We start from the raw sequence: 24,786 nt of genomic DNA, 5'->3' as shown, positions 1-24,786 counted from the left end.
CAGTGCAACAACATTGCCCGGGCACCTCCATTTTGGAGGAGGTGCCTTATATATGGTGAAGTCCTCCGGCCATTGGCCGGGGACTCCTTAGGACGGCGCGCGCGGCCCCTTTAAGAGGGAGGGAGAGAGCGCGCGCGCGCCCTAAGCACAGTGGCCGGGAAGGAGCGCACGCTGCCAGCAGAGCGGGAGGAGGACGCCGGGCACGGAGCAGAGAGGTGAGGGGAACAGCGTCCCTGCCTAGCAGGAGGCAGGGACGCCGACGCTACATGCACAAACAGGGGTGGGATGAGACGGGGCGCAGAGGGGCAACTGCCACATGGCCCGATCCACCAACAGCAATTTTGGACCCCAGGCCAGCTGTGCCTTGAAGGCAGCTGCAAGCAGTGTACTTTTATTGTGTAAAAGAGGAGGCTGGGCCATCCCAGTATTTCAGAAACTCCCACAGTGCACGCTGTGTGGACATGTCTGCTGACCTCAAGTCACCAGCACACTAGCCGGTCTGCTACCTTGACGAAGAAGAGCTTGAGAAACTAGGTCTTTGCTGGTTATTAAAAATAGGGGGACCCCACATCATTTTTTGGGGTTCCCCTATTTTTTATAACCAGCAAAGGTAATGCTGGGGGTTGTTGATATTAGTAGGCTGGGAAGCTCCATGTATATTTGCCCTTTCTCAGCATAATAAGACCAGCTCATAGCTGTCTGCTGTCCCTTGGCTAGTGATTAAAAATACGGGTGACCCCACATTGTTTTTTTTTTAATTATTTATTTCACACTGTCCCTACGCGAATCACAGCACAATGGTGATACCACCCATTATTTGGCGTTTATACAGGCCAGCTTACGTTTAGCGCCAGCCAATCACAGCCATGCCAGCACTTGGCATGGCTGTGATGGCTGCAGAAGTGCCCAAGCCTAAAAGTTGGTTAAATGGCTGTGCTGCAGCCTCTCAACAAGATTTATTAATCCAAACTCCGAACAATAACACGACTTCTCAGACTTCTGGAATAAGTCCTTGTTTGGACTTCAGTCCTGGACACTAGGTGTCCGATACGAACCTCAAACTTAACAGTTCAAGTTCGCTCATCCCTAATCATATACAGTGAGGTCCTGAAGCAAAGTCTTTTAGTAATCAGTAAATGCATATAACGCTGTGTAAATATAGCACATCAATACACATATTAATATATGACTGGAATATAACATAATGTGATGCAGACATCAGATATTATAAAATAAATTGTTACATCTCATGTCTGTAGTCACAGTATATCGTATACCAGACCCGTGCAAAGTGGACCACATCCTGATCTCTGGCTGTTCCCGTCCAGCCTGTGGACAGAGACAACTGAAGGGCTGAAAATTGTGGTCCACGGGCCATACCATGCATTCCCTCGCCCGTGTCCAGATTTCACCACTATCTGCATCTGTAATGTATAAGTTTATTAGGGCCAGGAGGAACTGTTAGGCCCAGACATAGGTGCCAAGCGGTGCTATGACTCTTCTGCGGTGTTGTGCAGTTTGGGGTGTTACGGTGCTCCTACCTGGTTCCTGGCACTCCACACCTGTTCACAGGTTGCATCTGGAGGATTTAGAGGTAGGTCGGAAGAAGGCAGACCAGACCTCGGCATGAACAGTTCAAGTGGTTTACTGCATCACACATCAAGGAATCACAGCATCTCCAACATTTAGCTACAATACTGGTTCTCCGTACAGGTACCGGCTGGACGGCAACGGGACTGATACTCTGAAAAGGTTTAGCCTTGCTGCGATGGGCATTAAAAAGATTGTCTGGCAAGGAAATTAATCCTAGCAGCCCTTGTACCCTACGCCTCACCTCAAGACAGGCTTCTCTCTAACTGCCAACTACCCCCTGGTCACCATAGTGACCAGTCTATAGATGATGTTGATCAGACATCCTCCAAAACAGTCTGTTGCCGACCCTTATACCACCACCTGCTGGTCTCCAGTGCTATTACAGAACAACAATTTACATTTAATTTATCAAAATGACACAAGGCAATACATCAAAGTATGACTTATTTCACAGGCTCATATGAATGCAGAAATGTTTGTAATGGCCCCTTTTGGGTCATAACACATCCTCAGGATGCAGATAGCAGTGAATACATTGGTGGAGGAGGGGCCTCTGGCTCCTTCCTCCACCAGTGTGTACAACTAAGACAGCAGAAGCGATGATGTCACAACATTGCATCTGCAGTACAGAGCCTCAGTGCAATGGAGTCCAGAGCAGAGCGTTGACGGAAAGGGAGCAAGGTCAGTATGTTTCATTTTTTTTCTATATATGTGTATAGGATGTGTGCCTTTATATAAGTGACTATGTGAGGGCTCATACTGAATATTGAAGAACCATATGGGGATTCACACTGTATTTAAGGGGCTATATGGAGGCCCACAATGTATATAAGGGCCTATGTAGGGGCTCACACTATATAGGGGCTATAGGAGGGCTCATACTAGGAGGCTATATGGAGGCTCATACTGTGTGTAGGGGGCTGTGTGTTGTCAGTATGCTTCATTCCATTCAAAATTAAGTGATACAATATAAAATAATTAATAATATATTAATAGTATTATTATGCAGAATTTATTTCATCCTATTGGTTCGGTTTTCCATAACAGTCAAAGCCTGTCATTTTGCCCCTCTGGAAAACTAATTACTCCCACCCCTGTCATATACTAATCTGTACACTATATGTGGTATATTATGGGCACAGATAGCTGATGCTACATACAAGATAATATGCAACTTGTCTAACAATTGGATGTCTGTAGTCACAGAGAATCCTATACCAGTCACATATCATTCTGTATACTATATGTGGTATCTTATGTACACAGAAATCAGATGTTAATTACCGGATAGCATGTGATGGTATAATATCTGATGTTCTCTAGTTTAGTATAGACAATCACAATTAGCATTTATAGGACATCTATTGTCTGTAGTCACAGTATATCATACACTAATCTGTTCACTATATGTGAACAGAGATCAGATGTTATATGCAGGCTATATGACTGTTATATTCAATACTATGAGTACAGATATCAGATATTATACCAATTGCATATTAACCCGTATATAACAGAAAAGGTCTGTGTACATAGTATAGCTCATCCAGTATATAGGAGAACACATGACTGGTATATGATATACTGTGACTACAGACATCAGATGTTATATACAGGATGACATGTGATGGTATATTATCTGTTGTTCTGTAGCTATATTATAGTATGTAATGCACAAGCCCGGGCTGAGCGGCGTGTGCGTGTGATTCAACTGGACCGTGCCGGAGAGTGAATGCCTGGAGGGGCGTAACTAGGTATTCACCCGATCCGAGGTCGCACGACGGCATACGACGCCAGTGCACCAAGGAGGAACCGAGCAGAGGGACCAGGTGCTACTCCAGGACAGACCCCGGACACGGTTGTTGACCCACACAGGGGAATACAGGAACAGACAGGTTAGACTGGCACACAGACTGGTGGGTATAGGCAGGCACGACTGGTATGTAGGCAGGCGGGTATGCATGCAGGGGGGTACAGGCAAGCACGGCTAGAGTGCAGACAGGGAGGCACTAGCAGGTTGGAACACAGGCGGGATAGGACCCAGTACACAGTGGGACTCAGGAACAGAACCACAGATGTGGCGCACAAACACAGCAGAGTGAGACCGCCCAGAGAGGTGAGCGAGAGCAGGGCAAGACGAGACCGCCTAGAGCGGTGAGCGAGAGTAGAGCAGGATGAGGCCGCCTGGAGCGGTGAGCAAGAGTAGAGCAGGACGAGGCCGCCTGGAGCGGTGAGCAAAGGGTCAGAGCAGAGCGAGACTGCCGGGGCAGTGAGAAAAGGGGTCAGAGCAGAGCGAGACTGCCAGAGCAGTGAGCAAAGCATCAGTGCGGAGCAAGACTGCCGGAGCAGTGAGCAAAGGGTCAGAGCGGAGCGAGACTGCCGGAGCAGTGAGCAAAGGGTCAGAGCGGAGCGAGACTGCCGGAGCAGTGAGCAAAGGGTCAGAGCGGAGCGAGACTGCCGGAGCAGTGAGCAAAGGGTCAGAGCGGAGCGAGACTGCCGGAGCAGTGAGCAAAGGATCAGAGCGGAGCGAGACTGCCGGAGCAGTGAGCAAAGGGTCAGAGCGGAGCGAGACTGCCGGAGCAGTGAGCAAAGGGTCAGAGCGGAGCGAGACTGCCGGAGCAGTGAGCAAAGGGTCAGAGCGGAGCGAGACTGCCGGAGCGGTGAGCAAAGGGTCAGAGCGGAGCGAGACTGCCGGAGCAGTGAGCAAAGGGTCAGAGCAGAGCGAGACTGCCGGAGCGGTGAGCAAAGGGTCAGAACGGAGCAAGACTGCCGGAGCAGTGAGCAAAGGGTCAGAGCGGAGCAAGACTGCCGGAGCAGTGAGCAAAGGGTCAGAGCAGGCCAGAACCGCCATAGCGGTGAGCAAAGTCAGAGCAGGCTAGAACCGCCGGAGCGGTGAGCAAGGCAGAGCAGGCTAGAACCGCCGGAGCGGTGAGCAAGCCAGAGCAGGCTAGAACCGCCGGAGCGGTGAGCAAGGCAGAGCAGGCTAGAACCGCCGGAGCGGTGAGCAAGGCAGAGCAGGCTAGAACCGCCAGAGCGGTGAGCAAGGCAGAGCAGGGGGGGACAGGGCTTTGTACACACGGAACAGGCATGAAGGGAAAGGCAGAACCAGATACCCACAGGGTACTTGCAGTGAAGTAGTGAGTGGACCATAAACTCACAAACGGAAGTACAGTGACAACGAGCAGGAGTTAGGTACGAGTTCAGACTCTGTAGAAAAAGGAAAGGTACGGACATAGAGAAACAAAGGAAACAGGCTAGAAGAGTATACAGACAAGAACAGACACAGTAGCAAGATACAGGAGCGGGTCTAGGTATGCAGCCCCTAGAAGACGGGAGGAACAGGATAGGAGCGTGTTCAGACAGGACAGACAAGAGACAGGAGCGGGTCTAGGTATGCGGCCCCTAGAAGGCGGAACGAACAGGCTAGGAGCGTGTTCAGACAGGCCTGGAAATACAGCCTCCAGGAAAGGCAGGCAAGCAAACACAGAAAGGGACCTGGCACATTCAGAGTGAAATAGCACACTGAATGAAAACACAATGCTCAGGCAGGGATTCATTGGAGCAGCTGGGTTAAATACCAGGTGACAGACAGCAATAGGCTGAGGACGCACAAGGGGTGTGCCCGCAGCAGGTACAAGAAACAGGAAGTGATTGGGCGCCGCCCTTAAGCAGCAGAAGCAGAGGCAAGCAGACAGCATGGAGGGAAGCCAGGCTAGCAGACTGGACTGGAGATCAAGTGCGTGCTCTTGCACAGTGGGAGATGGACCACTATGCAAGGACGCCGCCAGGTATGTTACATAGTATATATCATCACACATTATCCTGTATGTGATATTTTATGTCAATATTCACAGTATATCATATACTAATCTGTATACTATATGTCCTATACTATGTGCACAGACATCCTCTATTATATATAGGATAATATGTTACTGGTGTAATATCTGATATCTGTACTTAAAGTATAGTATTTACCATCACATATGATCTGTATATGACATCTGATGCCCGTACTCACAGTATGATATATATCAGTCACATATTATTCTATATACCGTATGTGCTGTACTAGGTTTACAGACATCTGATGTTATACACAGAATAATACATGACTGGTATAATGTCCCGATACTGTAGCAGGATTTCCCGGGGCAATGGGCTCCTTCCCTGTCCCCAAGCTAGGAGGACCCTAACATAACCCTGTTCCCCAGAGTACCCTTGATGGTGGAGATGCTCGGGTCTTGTACGTTGCTATGCTCCTATATGCATGCTGATCTGTTTCCTTCTCCACCCAGGGAGGTATGGGACAGAAGTATATAGGATAACACAAACCTGACAGACAGGGGAAACAGACAGGGATAAACGAAAACTACAATCATACAAATAAACTCACAAAACAACTGAGTGGAAGTGAAGGGAAAAGTAGGAGGAGCAAGCAAAATGGGTAGAGGATTAGGATAACACACAATATCAAATCCACACAAATATCTCCTGAAACAACAGCAACCAACTGCTACTAATTCAGCCTACTCCTTAAACACAAAACCAGGAAGTTGTAAACTATCAACAGCAATTCCCTAGTGCAAGAGTTGAGCATATATACCTGAGAGGAGAGGCCAACATAGAACAGCTGAGACAATTCAGGATGGAGAGCTCCAGGAGATAGACATAACTGATTAACCCTTGCAATAACAGAGCAAGGAAGATATGCTCTGCTAAATGGAAGGTGAGATAGATGTAATACATGCAAGATTTTTGTAACCAGACGCCATGATCTTCTCTTCCCTCTCTGTTGCTGTATCCACATGATATATAATATCTGTTGTTCTGTATGACATTATATCATATACCAGTCATGTATTCTGCTGTATATTGTATGTACTATACTATGTGCACAGACATCTGACATTATATAAAGGATAATACCTAACTGGTATAATATCTGATGTTCTGTACTCGCAGTATATCATATACCAGTCACATATTCTTCTTTACACTGTATGTGCAAAGACATCAGATGTACAGTATATACGGTACAGTATGTCACTGATATATATCAACCACATACCTTGTATACATACTTATAAATAACCATGTTTACTTCAAAGAAAGGATATAACTATGTCAGTTATGTTCTGCTGTAAAGAAACCTTCAGTTAACTTTTTTTCCATCCTAATTCTGTGTAGATGTTAGTGTAATGTAATGTCAATATTCTCCCCTACCACTTTCTTCTCCAGTATCCAGCACCGTTCCGCTCTTCTGAGTGACTTCACCGCTCTTCAAACTCTCTGGGTTACGCATTACTTTATGTGACCTGGAAGTCTCTTTTACAATGTAAGTCTATGGAGCCTCATTCTGGGACTCGTTCTGACTCCCCATAAACTTACATTGTAAAAGCCACTTCCGGGTCACACGGAGCGTGGCGTGATCCAAACAGTCTGAATAGCCATCCAGAAGACTAGTGGAGAGGCACTACTTACGGGAGAAAACGGCGATAAGTGAGTATTTTAGTACACCGACACTACACTAACATTTACATAGGTTTAGAGGAAAAAAAAGCTAATGTGAGGGTTCAATAGGTGGACTATTTTACAATGGAGTATACAGTGTAGATGAATCAATTCTATGAAGACCACATGCAATTTCCAAGCCACACACTTTTTACCAACACTCTTTTTCAAACTCTAGACGAATTTCTATTGTCACCCTATATGACTGTAGACTACTGAATAGTGAGAGTCTGCAATGCATATGCTATGCCATGATTCCTCTGTATTCCCAGCATAGTGATCGCAAGTATATGATTTGCATAGTTATGGTCACATGCTAACTAGAGTCTCAGACACCTTTCTCAGTAAAAACACTGACAGAAGTGGATAAGAATCTAGCCAGCATTTGACCACAACGATCCCCTCAATACTCCAGGCTTTATCTTTTTATGCGTTGCAACCTCTACTCCCTTTATGAAGCAGCCAGAATTAAACACAATAAAAATGGGCTGCTGCTCTTGGGCCATTGCTGTTGGCTTGCCCCCAGGCCGAAATTTGCCATCCAGCCCCTGTGTACAAGTGATACCATAAATTGACATGGTATGTTTCGGTATGGAATCTGTAGCCATCTACTGACCTGAAAGGTTCAGCCTTTCTGCAGCTTTTACCTCATCACCCCTACCTTTTTAAGAACATAGTGTCATCTTTTAGACATAGCACAACAATGCGCACTGGAAAATACGGGAGCCTGGATGCTTTTTCTTGCTGGAGATGGGGTGGAGTAGATTAAGGCCAAGGGCTATGGAGTGTATGGTATCCGAGTCTCCAGTGAGTCTATATCTGATAGTGGGAACAAACTCTAAGCATTGCAAGATGCACAAAGTTATTGTCATTCAATTTAGGAGGTGAAAACATATATGTTTTTATTTTCCTACTGAACATACAATACCAGAAGGAGAAATTGTTATATATGAGAGATTATTGTAATCATATAGTAACGTAGGTTGAATAAAGACCTAGGTCCATCAAGTTTAACCTCCCTTCTCCAATTGTACTCCATACACTAACTTACTAACCAACTGGGACTAGGCCTCACATATGCATTATTATTATTACCACTGCACTATTACAATTAAAAATGTATTCGTTCATTTTCTCACTCCACTTCATTTTAAATCCAGTGAATCATTTAAAGAGTTAAACCTCCTTCAAGCAACTTTTAAAATTTTGGGAATTGTAGTTCTTAAACTATCACTATTGGAAGTTTCCTATATATAGGCCTCTAAAATTCAATTTAAAATTTAAAAGGAATCTGTCACCCCCTGGGACATTTTTTAATCTATTAATATGGGCATTCAGGTAATAGAATGGCTAAACTATCCTTACCTATATGCCCATATCTGTTGTCTTGATGTGCAGAAATAGTCTTCTATTCTGTTATGCTAATGATTTCTTCCAGGCTCCAGGGCATGAGGTGCCTGAAAGAAATGCCCGCCTCCGCTCTTCTTTTGTATGCCCTAAATTGATAGGTATTGATAAGTAAAAATGTCCCAGGGGGTGACGGATTCCCTTTAACAGGTCCATTTGTAAATTTCATTGGCAAAAACCATTGCTAAATGTTAACCCTTCTAACATCCTAGCAAAATAAAGGAACATTTGTACCATGATGCTGATATAAAGTACCAAAGTCAAAGGATAAATATTAAGGGTATAACAATTAGAGTTTAAAAATTTCAATTATATCTAAATATTTGTCAAATTTCAGAAATTTTCATAAAAAAAATTGTAAAACATCTACCTAAGTTTTCCACTAATCTAAATCAAATAATCTGTCACAAAAAAAACATAATTATTGGGATATTTGGAAGCATTCAATGGTTATTTTCACAAGGACAAGTCAGAATTAAAAAAATGGGGCTTTGTCACTAGTATGAGGAATGTATAATCTATTTTTATTTATTTAGTTAAAAAGGGTTGCCCAAGTAGTGCCATATATTTGGAAATATTTGTCTATAACAATTTCTCTATCAGGTGAAAAAAGAGAAATTACCAGAAATTCTGCATTTCCCCCTTGTAAAATAAAAATACCATATACTCAACTTGCACACCGATGCCATACTAGGGATGTCAGCACCGGGTCTGAGGGAGATTATGAAACATTACTATGCCAGTTGAGCTATGAGTAACATCAGTGGCTGCTATTCGGATGCTGCTCTTTCACTTCTTCTACTTGTCCAGCATTTGTTTCAGGGAAGTAAGAGCACAGCAGCCCAATGGTGGCTGCTGATTGACTGCAGAACTCATGGGGTTTAACAATGCCTTGCAAACCTCGGCACACTGTTCACCAACAATGCTGACATGGCTCCATTGCAGGAGGTGGGTATATATTATTTTTATTTTACAAATGAGTATATATTATTTTTTATTTATAAAGGGCTTGTCCAAGTAAAGAACAACTACTTTAACTCTTTGTGTAGGAGTTTCTGAACAATATATGCACTTTAGTAGAGTTGAATTTGTAGGTAGTTGTGCATGGAAATATGAACAGCATTGCTTCAAAAGTTCAAGACCAAATAAAGTACCAAAATTGCTATTATTTCCAATTTACAAGTATCTACAATTCATCAGAAAAGTGCATGTGATGCCCAGAATAAGGAGTTCAAAAGGTTTAGAACAAATATTACAAAAAGTTTCCTGACACTATATGCACTATACTTAGAGATAAACTTTGTTTCTCAATTACTGGGATTGTACTTGGGAATATAAGCAACGTTTGGACTTTTAAACTCCCTATTGTACTGAAGAAATTTGAACATATATGGAAAGTTAATAATGTAAGAATTCTTCTCAAACTTTAATTATATATTTACTTGATATTAGATGCTTTATTTTCTCTATTTAGCATTCTTTTAAATATATACATAAGATGGTTAGTTAAACCACCAAAGGGAAAATATCTATAAGGTCTCCAAGTAGCTATATACAGGATAATTCCTGGATTACTTCTACTTCTTTATGCAATGCCTGCCAGCAAGTGTTCCAGGTCTCTTCCTCTTCAGGTGATATGTTTACACTGTGGTGGTCACCAAGCAGTGATACACCTGATATGGTGTGGACTAGTTATGAGCTCACCATTCAAAATTCTAATTTAGCAGTTTGCTCAAACCTTAGCAGGAAATTTTATTTTCAGCAGATATATTCAATGCAAATCAAATGTATTTTAATAATCGCTTTTGTCTTTTCAGACCCCAAAGAAAAATAAATGCATTATTCTGAAAAAGAAAAAAAAACAGCATAGGAATAATTGTATTTGTGCCATTTAGAGATGCCACAATTGTAGAACAAAGATCAACACTTTTAAAAGTAACTATATGATGTTTCTAGTAGATCAAACTGTATCAGTCATCTCTGAAAAGTACACTTATGCATAGAAAGCTATCTATCACTTATGAGATCGCCCTCTGGACTGAAAATCCCAGAAAGAGCAGATTCTTAGGGTATGTGCCCACGATGCAGATTTGAAGCAGAAATTTCCTGAGCGTTTTTGTCTCTCCTGGGCAGAAAAAACACATGCGGATTTACATGCGTTTTTGACGCGTTTTTACATGCTTTTTTTTAAGCGTTTTTGAGCATCAATGAATGATTTTATGAGCTAAATAAAGTTGGTGGGATATAGCTTAAGCCCTTGGATTACCATAAGAGCTGGGGTGAGTATATTGGTTCATTTAAATGATTAAAGAATGTGTCTCTTGTATTTCAAATAAAGTGTTTACACTGTGTCTGTGTGTTTCTTTACTTTTGTTTGTTGATGTCAATGTGTCAATCAGATCTTTTCATGATCAAACAAAGAGCTGTGTCAGCTAGTCCCATTCACCCAATCTTCATTAGCATTTCTATTCAAATAATTTATGCGACTGCTGTGAGTTGTTTTTTTAGCCTGGGAAGGTGCCATTAGGCAAACATTTCCCTGGCAATAATTAACATCTCACAGCTGGTTCATTAGCCACTATGCCTCCCAAATCAGCACTCAGCAGCGCTTTCGACACACCATATTTATGTTGCATCCAAAATGCGGTGTTCTAATGCCGCACTTTTGTTGTTGTTACATTTGAATCCACCACATATAATGACACTTCAATCAGTCAAAATCTGCAGCGTAGACTAGTGTTTCCGCTACAGAAACGGATACGCTATGGGTGAGTTTGGGTAAGTGGCCATGGTCAGGAGCCGCTGCAGGTTTGACGCTGCGTGTATATACAGAGTCAAACTCGCAGCATCCAGATGTTACAGCATAGTGGATGGGATCTCTAGAAATCCATTCTTCGCTTTGCGTGCATCAGAGGCTGCAAATCACCCGTGGACACTGACTTTCAGGACTGCAGCACGTCAATTTCTCTTGTTGAGTCGCTAGTCTCCGCAAGAGAAATTTGACCACAAGAAAGTATTGAATGCGGTAAATACACATGGTTTAGTGAACTCGTAGATTTACCTGCGTTCAATAGAATGCAACATTTTGGATGCAGCAAAAATTTGCGTGCAAAGCGCTGCTACATCCGAATTATGGGCACAAAGCCTTAAATTAAAAAAAAAAATGGCGTGGGTTCCCGCATCATTTTTATAACCAGCAGAGGGAAAGCCAACCGCTGGGGGCTGATATTATCAGCTGCGGAAGGGGCCATTAGCCAACAATATTCTCTGGCTATTAAGATCAGCCCACAGCTGTTTGCTTAGCCTTTACTGGCTAGATTACAGGGGGACCCCATAAAGAAATCGACATGGGGTCGCCCTATAAAATCTAGCCAGCAAAGGCTAAACTAGACAGTTGCAGGCTGATATTAATAGCCAGGGAAATGGCCATGAATACTAACCCCCTCTTAAGGATCTTCAGCCATCGCTGACACTTCCATTGCCAACTAAGCCTTCAATGAATGCATTAAGTATAAGAAAGTCGTCAGCACCAATCTGTTGCTAACAACAACTCACCCTTATATGAACAATAGCGGTGTGTGAAATGAACTTTTGGTGGTGCCAAGCTAAAAAGAAAAAATTCATCCACAATGAAGGAGAAGAAAAGCAACACTCACCATATACAAATTATCAGTCCTTTATTGTGGTAAGAGAGACATACTGGCGGTGTGCAGGGAAATCAATGGACCCGTGGAAGCATCAGAGCAGATGCAAAAAGGCAGTCGTCCATTGATTCCTCTACACCCCTTGCAATCTGCCAGCATGTCTTTCTTACCACAATAAAGGACTGAATTTGGATATGGCGAGTGCTGCTGTTCTTCTCCTTCATTGTTGATTAGCGTTCGATGATGCAGATTGTGACGTCCTAACAATGTGTCGACACAATATAACTTCACGGACAACGCTTATGTTGTGTCTTGAGCCACGTAACATCAATGACTCCTGACATTTAAATTGGTTGACCACTACTATCTCATACTGGTTTTGCAATAAATGCTTAACCCATTAACAACCTTTGACATACCCATACGTTATATCTGGGGAGGGCTTCATGATCTTTGACATATGGATACGTCATGGCGATCATGCGATCATCATGTCTGAAGGCTCAGTGATTGCATGAAGCTGCCTGCTGTTTCTAACATCAGCGCAAAGGTACTCATCGCCACAGGGGGTTTCACCGAATGTTTCATCAGCCCCAGCTCTGATTGGAGCAATTGGATGATGTCCAATCGCACCCATCAGTGACCAAGAACACAGTTTGACATCACAGTGACCACTGTGTCATTCTGCTGCTTATCTGCTGAGGCTTGTGGTACCACAGACTATTTTAGCCTGTGCCATCACTTCTGCTGTTGCTGCTGCTGATTGAAGACCTGAAGAAATGAAGAAAGAGGACCTTCCTGTTTAACAGTGATAGTTTAATATTTCAGTCTTTTCTTTGTCCTCTATAATTATCTTGTTATTATCGCCTTTTGAGGGGCCGATACCATCTGTTTTTTTCTTTTTGGCATTGATGTATTTATAAATTTTTTGGGGATTTATTTTCATGTTGCTGGTGACAAGATTTTGAATACCCTTTGTTTTTGTCTTATTAAACTTTGTACTGTCTTATTTATCCATAATTGTTTCTTTTTATATCCATATGGTAAATCTGTGACTACAGACACGATGTCACCAAGTACTAGACCACAGTCAGTGTACATAAGACCACAGGTCAATGCAAGTAGTCAAATGACAAAATTGTATTCACTTTATCTAATTTTTAAGGAGTTCAGGGGATTGTTATTCTTGAACTATATGTCTTTTAAAGCCAGTACTCTTGTGCAATGAGAAGAACATTTCTTATTATGCTATATATATTATACATGAAACACAGCATAGACATGCTTTGTATATCATTGCTGAATGCTTCTTTGAAAGGCTGTGTTAAAAAAAAGTATGCATAATTTTAATTGCAAGTACATTATTTATTGTCATTCATATAATCATAGTCTTTAATGCACCATTTTAGTTTTGTGCATGCGCACCAAAATAATTTACAAGATTTGCAATACACGGTAACCTAAGAAACTACTTTGCATAATTTTCTATTCTGAGCATACAGTACCTGCATTTAAGTATGCTTTGAATGTATTAAAGATATTCTCTTAGAAGAAAGGATGTTAAATTATAGCAGAGATGGTTAAGGTGCAGTAATCTCATGGCAAAGAAAAATTGCTACAATGAAGGACATCGTAATGAGGGTGAATGATTTCCTATATTGAGTTAATGATATTTTAGTTGGCTGGTTCATAACCTTCAGTGGACAAGGCATATAAAATCATAATGAAAACATGTTTTGCTGTATATCATATACTGAAAGATAAATAGATAAAAGACTATTACACAAGTAATAAAATGAATCAAAGCCATAAGAAAGAATAAAAGATGCAGACTCTGCCAAGAATGGCTTTTAGAGGGTGATGTTTCTAGTATTCAGTTACAAGATACTAGAATATGAAGTCAATTAATGAACAGAATGCTGAAAAAGTGCACAAGTATCTGTTCTTATTATTGTTCTGATTCTACTACAGTGTGGCGACCTTGCTTCTGACACATCAGTTTAATGTTCTAATTTTGCTTAAAATCACTTAAAAATGTAGATGTTACTGAAAGGAAAGGTTTAACTGTATAAAATATGGCACTTGTACCAAAATCTAGCTGCTGGGACCCCCATCATCACAATGCTAACATTAGATAAACACTCCTTCAATGGGTTATATCAGGAACACAACTTTTGAATTATCCACAGGATAGGTGATAAGTGTCTGACCCCTGTGGATTAATTGTTAGGACCACCAATGATCACAAGAATTCTCCCATGTTTTGAGTCCCTTATTTCACATACATGCCAATTAATTTGGTGTATAAAATCCTGATGACAGGTTCTCTTTATGAGTTTAACTTTTTCTTAACTGCTTTTTTACAAATTAGAATTGCATTGAAGTTATTTAATGTAAAACACCACCACCCCACCCTATATTGAGCAAAGTTGCCGCAAATTAATTTTGTGAGATTTGCTCAATTTATTTTTATTATTAATGGTACATGCCTTTATAAGTGGTAAAAAAAAATAGCATTCAACTTGCTAAAGTCGAGGTTTCACAGGAATGTAAAAGGAGCCAGGTAACAAAAAATGTGGGGAGTCAATGCCAGTTTGCATCAAGAAAGTAATTTCTTTCAGAGCTTAGTAATCGCCTTTGAATGGGATTCTAAATTTGGTAAGTATGCAGCTCTCATTTCCACACTGCCAATGACATTTAGGAGACCTCTTCTACTTCTACTTTTCTCAATATTTGATAAACAGACAAAGAGAGCATCCTTTAGGCCATGGCCCCACTATCAGTATTTGGTCAGTATTCGGTCATTATTTTTTCTCAGGAGTGGGAGCCAAAGACAGGAGTTTGTGATAAATGCAGAATTGGTGACTTGTTTCTATTATACCTTTTCTCTGATTGTTCCTCACCTGGCCTTGGCTCCCACTCTTGAGAAAAGATACTGACCAAACACTGCTAGTGGGGCGTGGCCTAAAGGAAATATCAGGGAATGTTTTTGCTTTTTCCAGTGTCCGAATACTTTTTTAAAATTTGAATTGTCATTGTGTGTTAAACGTTTGCCCTAATTCATTATGAAATGTCTTAAAACATTTTTCTTAATGGGAACCCATCACCATTTTTTTTTACTTAGAAACCCTGCCCAACACTACAGTTGAATCAGACTGGCAGCACAAATTCAAGTCACAAGCTCCTAGCTGCTTGGCTGTTCAATAGGGCAGCTCTCTGATTATACTGCAACGGCGAGAGACGTCTGGCACTGAATGGATGATATAGAGACGTCATTTACTTTTTTTCAGAGAGAAGAGGCGGCGTTTGAAAAGGCCGTGGCACTGATCACAAACTGAATTTGCCCATTGGTCCGGACAGTGCAATTTGTATGCAGCATGGGACATGTGTAAAATACATTTTTAGAGGTATTCAGTGGCACCTCTGAAGACATAAAGGGGTTGTAGACTAATGAATCCCCCCAGCTCAAGCACTGTGTGCTGCAAAGATTTGCCAGTTTCAGACCCGGAACCAGAGGATATGTATGAGTTATACATACTCCGGGCCAGTGGGCGTGGCCTTGTTCCATACACTTGTATTGAGCAAAGCCGCATCCCATCTAGTGACACGGCTGGCCACTGGCCGGGAGTATGTATAGCTCATACATATCCTCCAGTCCTGGGTCTGAAACTGCCGAATTCACCTGTTCACATAGATTTTCTCAGAAAATTTGATTTACAGAGAAGTTATTCTCTGTGATTTTAATGTCCCTTACTATGCTTTGGGTTCATTTTGACAAGCATCTCTCTGGCCTTTCCACTCTTCACCATCACCTGTCCAGTCTTCGCCTCAGCTTCTTATCACATCATTTGCATTAAAATTCACAGAACTCTCATGGTAGGTTGGGATTTCCAGATCTAATAAGGCCCTTCAGGCTTTTGCTCAAGCGTGCGTAAAGTCATAGCATCATATCACCACAACATGCACCTTGACCTTACACGAGAATACCCAGAACTGTCCAGGTTCTCATCAGAGATGGAATTTTAGTGAGATCTACAATGATAAGAAGCTATTGTGATGAACAGACAAGTGAGAGTGAGGAGTGGAGGGGTCAGAGAGGTGAGTATTAAGGTGACTATAAGAAAGATATATTTTTTAATTTTAACCATTGATGCCCTTTGCAGTTCTGCAAAACTGTGGCCAACAGTTGCCATTCTCCTGAATTCACAGTGAAGTGAGTTTAAAAAAAAAATCTGCATTTTGGTAAATGCAGATTTTTGTAATATTCGGGTAGAATTTAACTCCATTTTAATAAATGAACTCCTCTCTTTCGAATACATAATATATTTCAATTACAATCATTGAATAGTTTTAATCAAGACTATATATTGCCATGATATGATAACAGCTTACCTAAATGTTTAATAGACAGTTGAATTTCAACTTTTGAAATCAATGGAAACAGTCCAGTTATATACAAGGAGATAGGAAGAATGATGTAGTTCATGTTAAAATAACAATTGCTTAATGTTTAAAGCTAAACGATTTGCTTGACCTCAAGGAGCATAGATTTATTGAAGAAAGATCATGTCAAACAAGTCAAATTGATTTTTGTCTCTGCAAGTCCAGAGAGAGGTTATGGTTATAGCTTATCTAGGACTAAGCAATGTATCTGACATACTGTGTGATACTGTGTGCAGATATACAAGTACCAAAGGTTAACATCATCTTCTAGTTCTGTTCATTGAATATTGTTTGCTGATGGATAAAGATAAGTGGTTAACTGCTGTAGTCAATAGGCCACATATTTTAAAGGAATAGGGATAGCATTCTTAGAGTTTTCAGTCTGCTTTAACTAATAATCTTAAATTAGGCAAAATTAGATTTTTAACAGTTTATAGAGCTGGGGATTCAAGATGGGCCAATTCTGAGAAACCACACTGTGTGTGGGTGCATTCTAAGGGCATGCACATTAGGATAAATTCAGTTGACCCCGCCGATATTATTAGGATCAGCAGAAAGTCTAATATGTAGGGAAAGTGAGAAGGATCCAGACTCTCGCTTTTCACAGTTCTGATATTTTGGTTCTTTAGAAGATAAGCTACTGTCATAGGAGTATGGCACTGTTTCTTTCATGGAGAATGCAGGAATAATCAGCCAAGTCCAACATTTCTGTGCATGATGGAGTCAGGATAGAGATTTGTTAACGGATTTCAGCCCACAGCTCTCTAATGTGTTAAGGTAAATTAAGAAGCAAGGAATGAGAGTTATAAATGTTATTTCCCTTGCTGGAATATATAGGACATTGTTGTAGCCATACAAATGCAAAGGGTCCATTTATATATGGAGTATGGGGCACTAAATAACCACTGATCAGCTGTCAATTACTACCCTATATACCCTATATACCCAACTTGGATTCGAATATGGACTGAATGATCTGTAATAGGTCTTTCAGAGCACATAGTTGTTCTTAGCAGTGAGAGTGCTTTTTCCACAGGACGATGCGCTGCCGAGGATGTTGATCTTTTGTGTAGTACGAAAGAGAATTTCACCTGACAAACAAGAGCTTTGCTCACTCGTTGTGTAATCAGCAGCTCGTTTAGACTAAATAGTTATCATGAAACAAGCGTTCCTAGCAATGCTCGTTCATGATAATCTTTCAGTATAAATTAACTTTAATACTACATGATCTGATGGAAATAATCTGAGGGATTCAATTATGATACAGCATTTATTGACATAAACGTTGATATTTTCTGGAGTAAAATCATCTTACAACTCTCATGACAAGTTCAGCCATGTATACGCACTAGTCAATTTTTCAAACAGCTTTATATAATCAGCACAAACATATGAATCTGAAATAGATAGGTGATAATCAATAACTTCTATGCTGGTAGCATCATCCTATTGAGAGATTTGGAATACACATAGGGATAAATTAACAACAGTCTAAATTACTTTAACTCTTTCTACATCATTCTAAAGTATGATTCAAAATACTCCATCTGAAAAAATCTATTAATGTCATTTTCTGAGATATTAGATTGGTTGCTGTAATCCAATGCAGTGGCACACAGCGTCTTTAGACTAACATCAATTTACTATATTGTAAAAATATTTTAGTGCCTTTTTTACTATCAAAATATATATCAGACGTGACTCGGCTCCACAAATTGCATTTGAAATGAATTTACATGAACAATGTCAGAGTTTCTAAGATTTTCACACTAGTAAGGGAAACACATCTGTACAGGTTTTCAAAAGAATGATTAGAATGTTGAAAAGGTTTTTATTTTATCAAATAAAAAAATAGTAACCACTTTTTCTATTTTTGCAGAGTGGACACATTTTCCAGTGCTTGTTTATTTTTTGATCTTTGTCTTTTTTTTTCTCTAAAAAGGGAATCTGTCAGGAGATTCAAGATGCCCGAACAACAGGCAGAATGAAACAGGGACAGGCTTCCTTGTTACAAACAGTTTTATTTTACTGTAAAATTTTGTGGCGTCTCATTTAAAACATGGTTTATAAATAAGATTGACAAAATATGGAGCCAGCCGAGTGACTCTTTTTGTGTGTGTCCATCGAGCCAACCAAGATGGTGAGCTATCCCTGAGATTCTTTCCCATAAGCTCATTTTGACACATTGCTCAACGGAGTAGTTGAAAATAGTGAAATCTGACCCAGTTTCATAGTGGCCAAACCATCCAATTATGAATCTCTTCACAGTTTGACTTTCACAGTGACAATAAGCTGGATAATTAGGTAGATGTGCACATTTCACACATGAATAACATATCCTATGGTGAATTTTTAATCAATTTCAATGCTACAATATTGCAAAGACAGATCACCCCACAATTCTATACTGTCCAACTTATCACTGAAAAACTAACAAAATCAAGATTTGGATTTTTTTTTCATAATTAAAATGCAAAATCAGATTTAATTTCTATAGCATGTAGATAGATAGATAGATAGATAGATAGATAGATAGATAGATAGATAGAGTTTTCCTAGTAAATATGCTGAGCCATTGTTCAAAGTATAAAAAATATCTAAAAAAAATTTCCTCACCTTAAACCACAGGTGACATACTGATATGTTTACAGTATTTCATTAATAATCATAGAACAGTAAATTATTTTCACTTTATAATTTATAGAATTTAAAAGTGAATTGCAGGGAAATATTTAATTTTATTTTAATAGAAAGAAACCAATAACAGACACAATAAAATGAAAGATATACATACCTGTAAAATTGCTCTATATTTTCTTTTGTGATGTTCTTTACTATGTCATCAATAATGTGAACTTCACTTGATGAGTTAGGTTCATTTGGTAAAAAGCAATTACTTAAAGCTGGATCTCTTTTTGAAAAATATCCTATTAAAATCCCAATAAGAAATGTAAACATGAATATAAAAAAAGTTTTAAGAATTGTGCCAAAGGGCAAGGAGGTCTTTGGTTTTGATTCCGTATAATGAGAAAAGTATTCTGGTTCTTCCTCTAGTCTTTGAAAACGTCCCTTGGGAGAAATGGATAGATGATTGGAGGCAATTGTGTGCGACAGATTTGCATTGGTGTTTTTCTCATGGCATTGAATGAAACCATCAGATTGAAATTGCTCGGCTCCAAGCTCCTCTAACTCTGTCTCCATGTCCCATTCTAGTTCCAAGGCAGAAGTAGGAATCTCATCATTCTCCATGTAATGCAGGTCTGGCAGAGGTCTTGCTTCTCTTTCTAGTTTCTGGTATGACAAATCATTGCCTGCAAAAATAACAGTGCAAAACTTAAATTAAATGACATTTTCATTGATAAAAATGTATCAGCAAATATATAAAAAAAAATTAAAAATGGTAAGAGTTGGGATGGGCAAACTTATTCAATCAGAATTGAATTCTACTTGAATTTTTTTTAAAAGCCAAGCATTTTGGAGAATACAGATTTTAGGTAATTCACTAGGCATGAACTCAGCAAAATGGCATCCAGCTATAGACACTTTGTGGGTAACTTTTTTTTGCTTTTTACATAGATGCATGTTATTTTTGTAGTTTTGCTAAATAGGTGAGCGGAAAGATGAGTGTAGAATTTTTTTTATTTTCTAACTGTTTGATGGCCTTTTACGGTTCAAAAAAATGGTGGTCAGAGAATCCACGGGGGAGTGAATTACAAATTAAAAACAAAACAGCATTTTGGGGAAAAATATTAAAAATTTGAAATTAAAAATTATAATATCAAGATTCTCAATAATCCTACCACTTCAGTGGGTGTTCAAGTGTCCCAAAGCATCTGTGGGACACTTGCTCAGAAAAATTGGTATTAAAAAAAAACAGCATATTCTAAGGATTAACCAGGAAATACTTGTAAAAAAAACTAGTCATCCAACTTTTACCCAGTCCACTCAAAATGAATCTTCAAGGTTTAATTCTTCCGGTCTTGTTTTTTACTGTACCCATGAGCTGATTTATATTTTGAGTTTCTTTATGTACACAACATGACATGACAAAAAAAAAATCACCCTTCACTAAGTAAAATGTAGTGTGGTATTGAAAAAAATGGTAGCATTATTTTAATACTACTGTAATCCGAACAAACATTTTTTTTATAAGACCAAGGTGAACAATTGTAAAAACTGTCATAATGATTTAGGGTCTGAATGAAATTTGCAGAATTGGACCATGTTCTTTAATCATAATATTCAATCAATGTTAAGTATTAAAACTACTTACTCATCACAGTCCCATTTGATGCAAAAATCTTTTTACTTTAGGCGAAAACTGAAAAATCAGCTAAGAAGGACTTCAACAATCTTTGAAAGCTACAAATCAGCATCAAGAGTGTTGATACAATGTACCTTATGTAGATAATCACAGCAGGCTAGACCTTAAGGAAGAAAAACGTTTCAAACACTGACTGCACTGACCTGGATAATACCATATTTCCATTCACGATTTTCTAGAGATCCTTCAGATTTAATCAAAGTATTTCCACTGGTTTAAGTATACTGCTCTTCATGTAATGACACAGTTTAATATGTTGAGATTTGGAAGATGATATGGACAATGTAGGCATTTCCTTTGAATATAAATAGGCACTTCTTTTTTATCAATAACCACATTTACTTTTAACAGGGAGAAATATAGAAAAAGGGGATGCCCAATAGCAAAGATAAAAATGTACTCTCTGGTACAGAACAGCATGGTGCTTTGTTAGTGTCCCAATATTGAAACCTTTTATAGGACGATTCTCCCCACCTTTTTGTGGACCAAGCTTTTTTTCTGGAGACAGAAGAACTGTAGGTGCATCACCTTATTTCTGTTGATGTAAGTTTTCCACATGCATGCCAGCCGGAATAGAGATCAGGGGCTATGAGATCAAAATTACCCTTACAAGTCTACTGGTCAATGAAAATAAATCACAGACAGCACATATTGCCATTCATTTACGATCCTTAAGCTGTCAGTTTTTAACAAAGCATTGGTTAAAAGAAGCTTTGCAATTAATTTTTTTCCCATACGAAAAAATCAATGATGAAACACTAAAAGAAAAACCTGTAACACTTACCAAATACTGATGAAAAACAGATTTTAAACACTAATGGAAATCGGACCCTTTTTTATATGAAAATAATAATCACTGACATCAATATGAGGCCTAACTTGAAAGGTATTGCTAGTTTGAAACCCCAAGCATGTCAATTTAACTGGCAGATGTCAGTTTGTAGGTTAACCAAACATTGGATAAAATACTATCTGATAAGAACAGACATAATCCACCAGTATTCCAAATGGAGGGTCCTTCTCTAAAGTATCTCCTGACGCATTTCTTCTTGGTGATTCACCAGGAGAGTCAATGATATTAACTTTGGTTCCTTGCGACACTCCTAGTACCTCACCGATAATCTGCGGCCCCAAAGATGATTTACGCATACATAAAGGAAGGACCTACCATTTGGACTACTGGCAGATTATGTCTGTTCCCATCAGGAAGTACCATAGACATACACTTAATACTGAGAATGTTCCTTTTCTTAAGAATATTTAATATGATATTGGCAGTTGGTTTTCCTCATTTATTATGACAATCATAATGAATATTTAAGCTATTTGTATACTGGTGGATTTTGTTTTACCACCACTAACACTATATGAATGCTATGTTTTTTCTCTCTCTGAGCTATAGAGATATTTGATACTGGGACATTGCTATGCACCTTATTTTGTTGCTGACGGTTACTGAGTAGTATGTAGCTTTGAGTCTGCATATTGGTGGATTTTTATGTGACCACCCTGAACGTGAATTGCGTGATACAGTAATACACTATGTAACCAGTCATTAAAATGAGTGTATACATTTTCTTATTACTCCTTAGACAATACTATGATGAATCAATGCTGGGGCTACCAGCTTCTGATATTTAAATGAGAATATTAGTCTGTTTCATCTAGACGTTTATCAAGCATTCAATATTGCCCTTAACGATTACCTCAATTCCTAGATGTATAGTTGGCTGTTTTTAAAGTTGGGTTAATATACAGGCTATTGTGGGACTGACTATTAATACTTTTCTTGCATTTTGTGTATTTATGCTGTCAAAAAAATCTTGTAGTAATTTTAAGAAATCTATTTTTTTCTTTTTAATTATTCATTAAAATTTATATTTTATTCCTATTCTTCTGCAATTTCTTACTTTTATTTGGACCTTTTGCTTCCATTTTTGTAGGTTTTTCTTTGATGTTCGGGAGTCCCCTATATATGCATTTTTCGACATTTTAGATAGGTCTGGCAGGCATACTGGAAGCAAATTAAAGGGAGAAAATTAGGTTTTAATCCCCCTGCAGTGATCAGGGCAGGGAGCCGAAACAGTCACTGCTGAAAATACAGTTAGAGTTCTGTAATCATTACACTGCACATTCATTAACAACCTGCTTTGTAACAAGCGTGTGCAGAGAAAGCTGTCAGTCATGTTGCAGGGGGAGTGATTACAGTGTTCTCAGTTTGTAGTGAGAGAAGCCTGGAATCACTCAATGTTTGGAAGCAAGGAGCTGCAGTAAGAATAAAACTTCATTTTTGCTCTGTAGCTGCTCTTCCAGTAAACCAGCTAAACAATTTAAATGTTATTTACCTGCAGATTACCACTCTGTCTACAATATAATAAAGTTTTTGGAAGTGACAGACTGCCTTAAAATTCAACATTGACTTCATCCTTAAGAGGTATGCAATAAAGAAGGCATTTTCATTGTGCTTTTCTTATTGACTAGATAGATTTTTTTTTCCATTTTTGCAGAACATATTTTACATGACTATTCCAGATGAGGAATCATGGTTAAATAATTCATCACACTGCTAATGAAATGCTCTTGTATTGCTTTATCAGATACTTCACATTTACTGACTTATTTATGTAGGTGGCCTTCTCTGTTGATAAATTAGACAATCAGCCCTTTGTGTCGCTGCCATATGGCTTGTCAGCTGTACATGAAATAAATTGTATTAATTATAGGTTGTGTCATATATGGTACAGATAGGCTATGAAACTAATAAAAAAAAATGTGACTTTTTTCCTACAGTGAAAAAGTACACTACCCCACTATACAACACTGTGTAGTTGTAAAAATCACCAATCAGAATAACATATCGGAATGCACTGCACAAAATGTTATGCCAATATAAAGTATATGGGGGAAGATTTATTAAGACTGCCATTTTATATGCCAAACTTAATCCATACTTTTCTGAAATAAAACGGGCTTAATAAACACCTCTTAAAAAAATGTCAGAAGACTGACAGTCAAAACCCTACTTTTACTTTCATAAATATTCTGGTCTGAGGTTCGTTCACCTTTTGGACTGACCACCAGAACTGTGCAAAAATAGGAAAGGGGTCTATACTTTGACAAATTAAACTTCCATTTATTTTATCCATTAAAAACAGGGATATCCATAGTTAAAAATGCAAAGCGATTCTAACGCTTTTTTGGCATGACTGCCCTTAATCATAGAATATGTTATAGAATATATAATATGATTAAGGGCAGTCATACCAGAAAGTCATTAGATTCATTTTGTATTTTTAACTTTGGATATCACTATTTTAATGGATAAAATAAATGAAAGTTTTATTCTTCAAAGTATCGATCCTTTTCCTATTTTTGTACATGTTTACTGCTGATCAGCGGTTGGATCGTGTCACTGAGGAAATAAGCAGCGACAAGGCATGGTTAGGCTTTTCCCAATATTTTTCTATTTTTTTAAAATCGACAGAACTGTAGTTGTTCAATAATAAAATTAATCATCAAAAGCAGAAATTGCCTAATAATTGTGCACATAGTATATGCTACAGGTTTAAAAAAGAATTGAATGTAAAACTGTACTTTCAGATGTCTTTTGTGAATAAGCTGTCATGTGTGTACATCAGGAAGAACACTATTTCTAGCCATTAAATGACTTGTATCCTGAATTTCTAGCACTTTTGCCTCCTGCACTAGAAGCCTCAGCAGTTTCTCGTTCTGCTTTTCTGATTTGGACTCTCCCCTGCTCCTTCCTCTCCTCTCTCTTTACTGGTTAAAAGTCAGCAGCTGTAATGTGAGCCCTCATTGCAAACAAATGAGAGAGAATTGAATGAGACAAAAAATACTAAT

The 24,786-nt window shown here is 39.2% G+C and overlaps 1 protein-coding gene across 5 annotated transcripts in view; it reads right to left on the bottom strand.

The window, feature by feature from the left end:
* NAALADL2 (N-acetylated alpha-linked acidic dipeptidase like 2) overlaps positions 1-24,786 on the bottom strand; it is a 1,725,756-nt gene that overhangs the window by 1,218,977 nt on the left and 481,993 nt on the right. For all 5 annotated transcript variants that reach the window (XM_073674925.1, XM_073674926.1, XM_073674927.1 and 2 more), the window contains one exon: positions 19,396-19,912. In XM_073674925.1, coding sequence (XP_073531026.1) covers positions 19,396-19,912 — 517 coding nt within the window. The remainder of the gene's footprint in view (positions 1-19,395; positions 19,913-24,786) is intronic.

Source organism: Phyllobates terribilis, unplaced genomic scaffold (assembly GCF_046119375.1).
Source record: "Phyllobates terribilis strain yellow unplaced genomic scaffold, ASM4611937v1 Scaffold_3__8_contigs__length_932513732, whole genome shotgun sequence".
Lineage (NCBI taxonomy): Eukaryota > Metazoa > Chordata > Amphibia > Anura > Dendrobatidae > Phyllobates > Phyllobates terribilis.
This window is presented reverse-complemented; position numbering and strand designations above follow the sequence as displayed.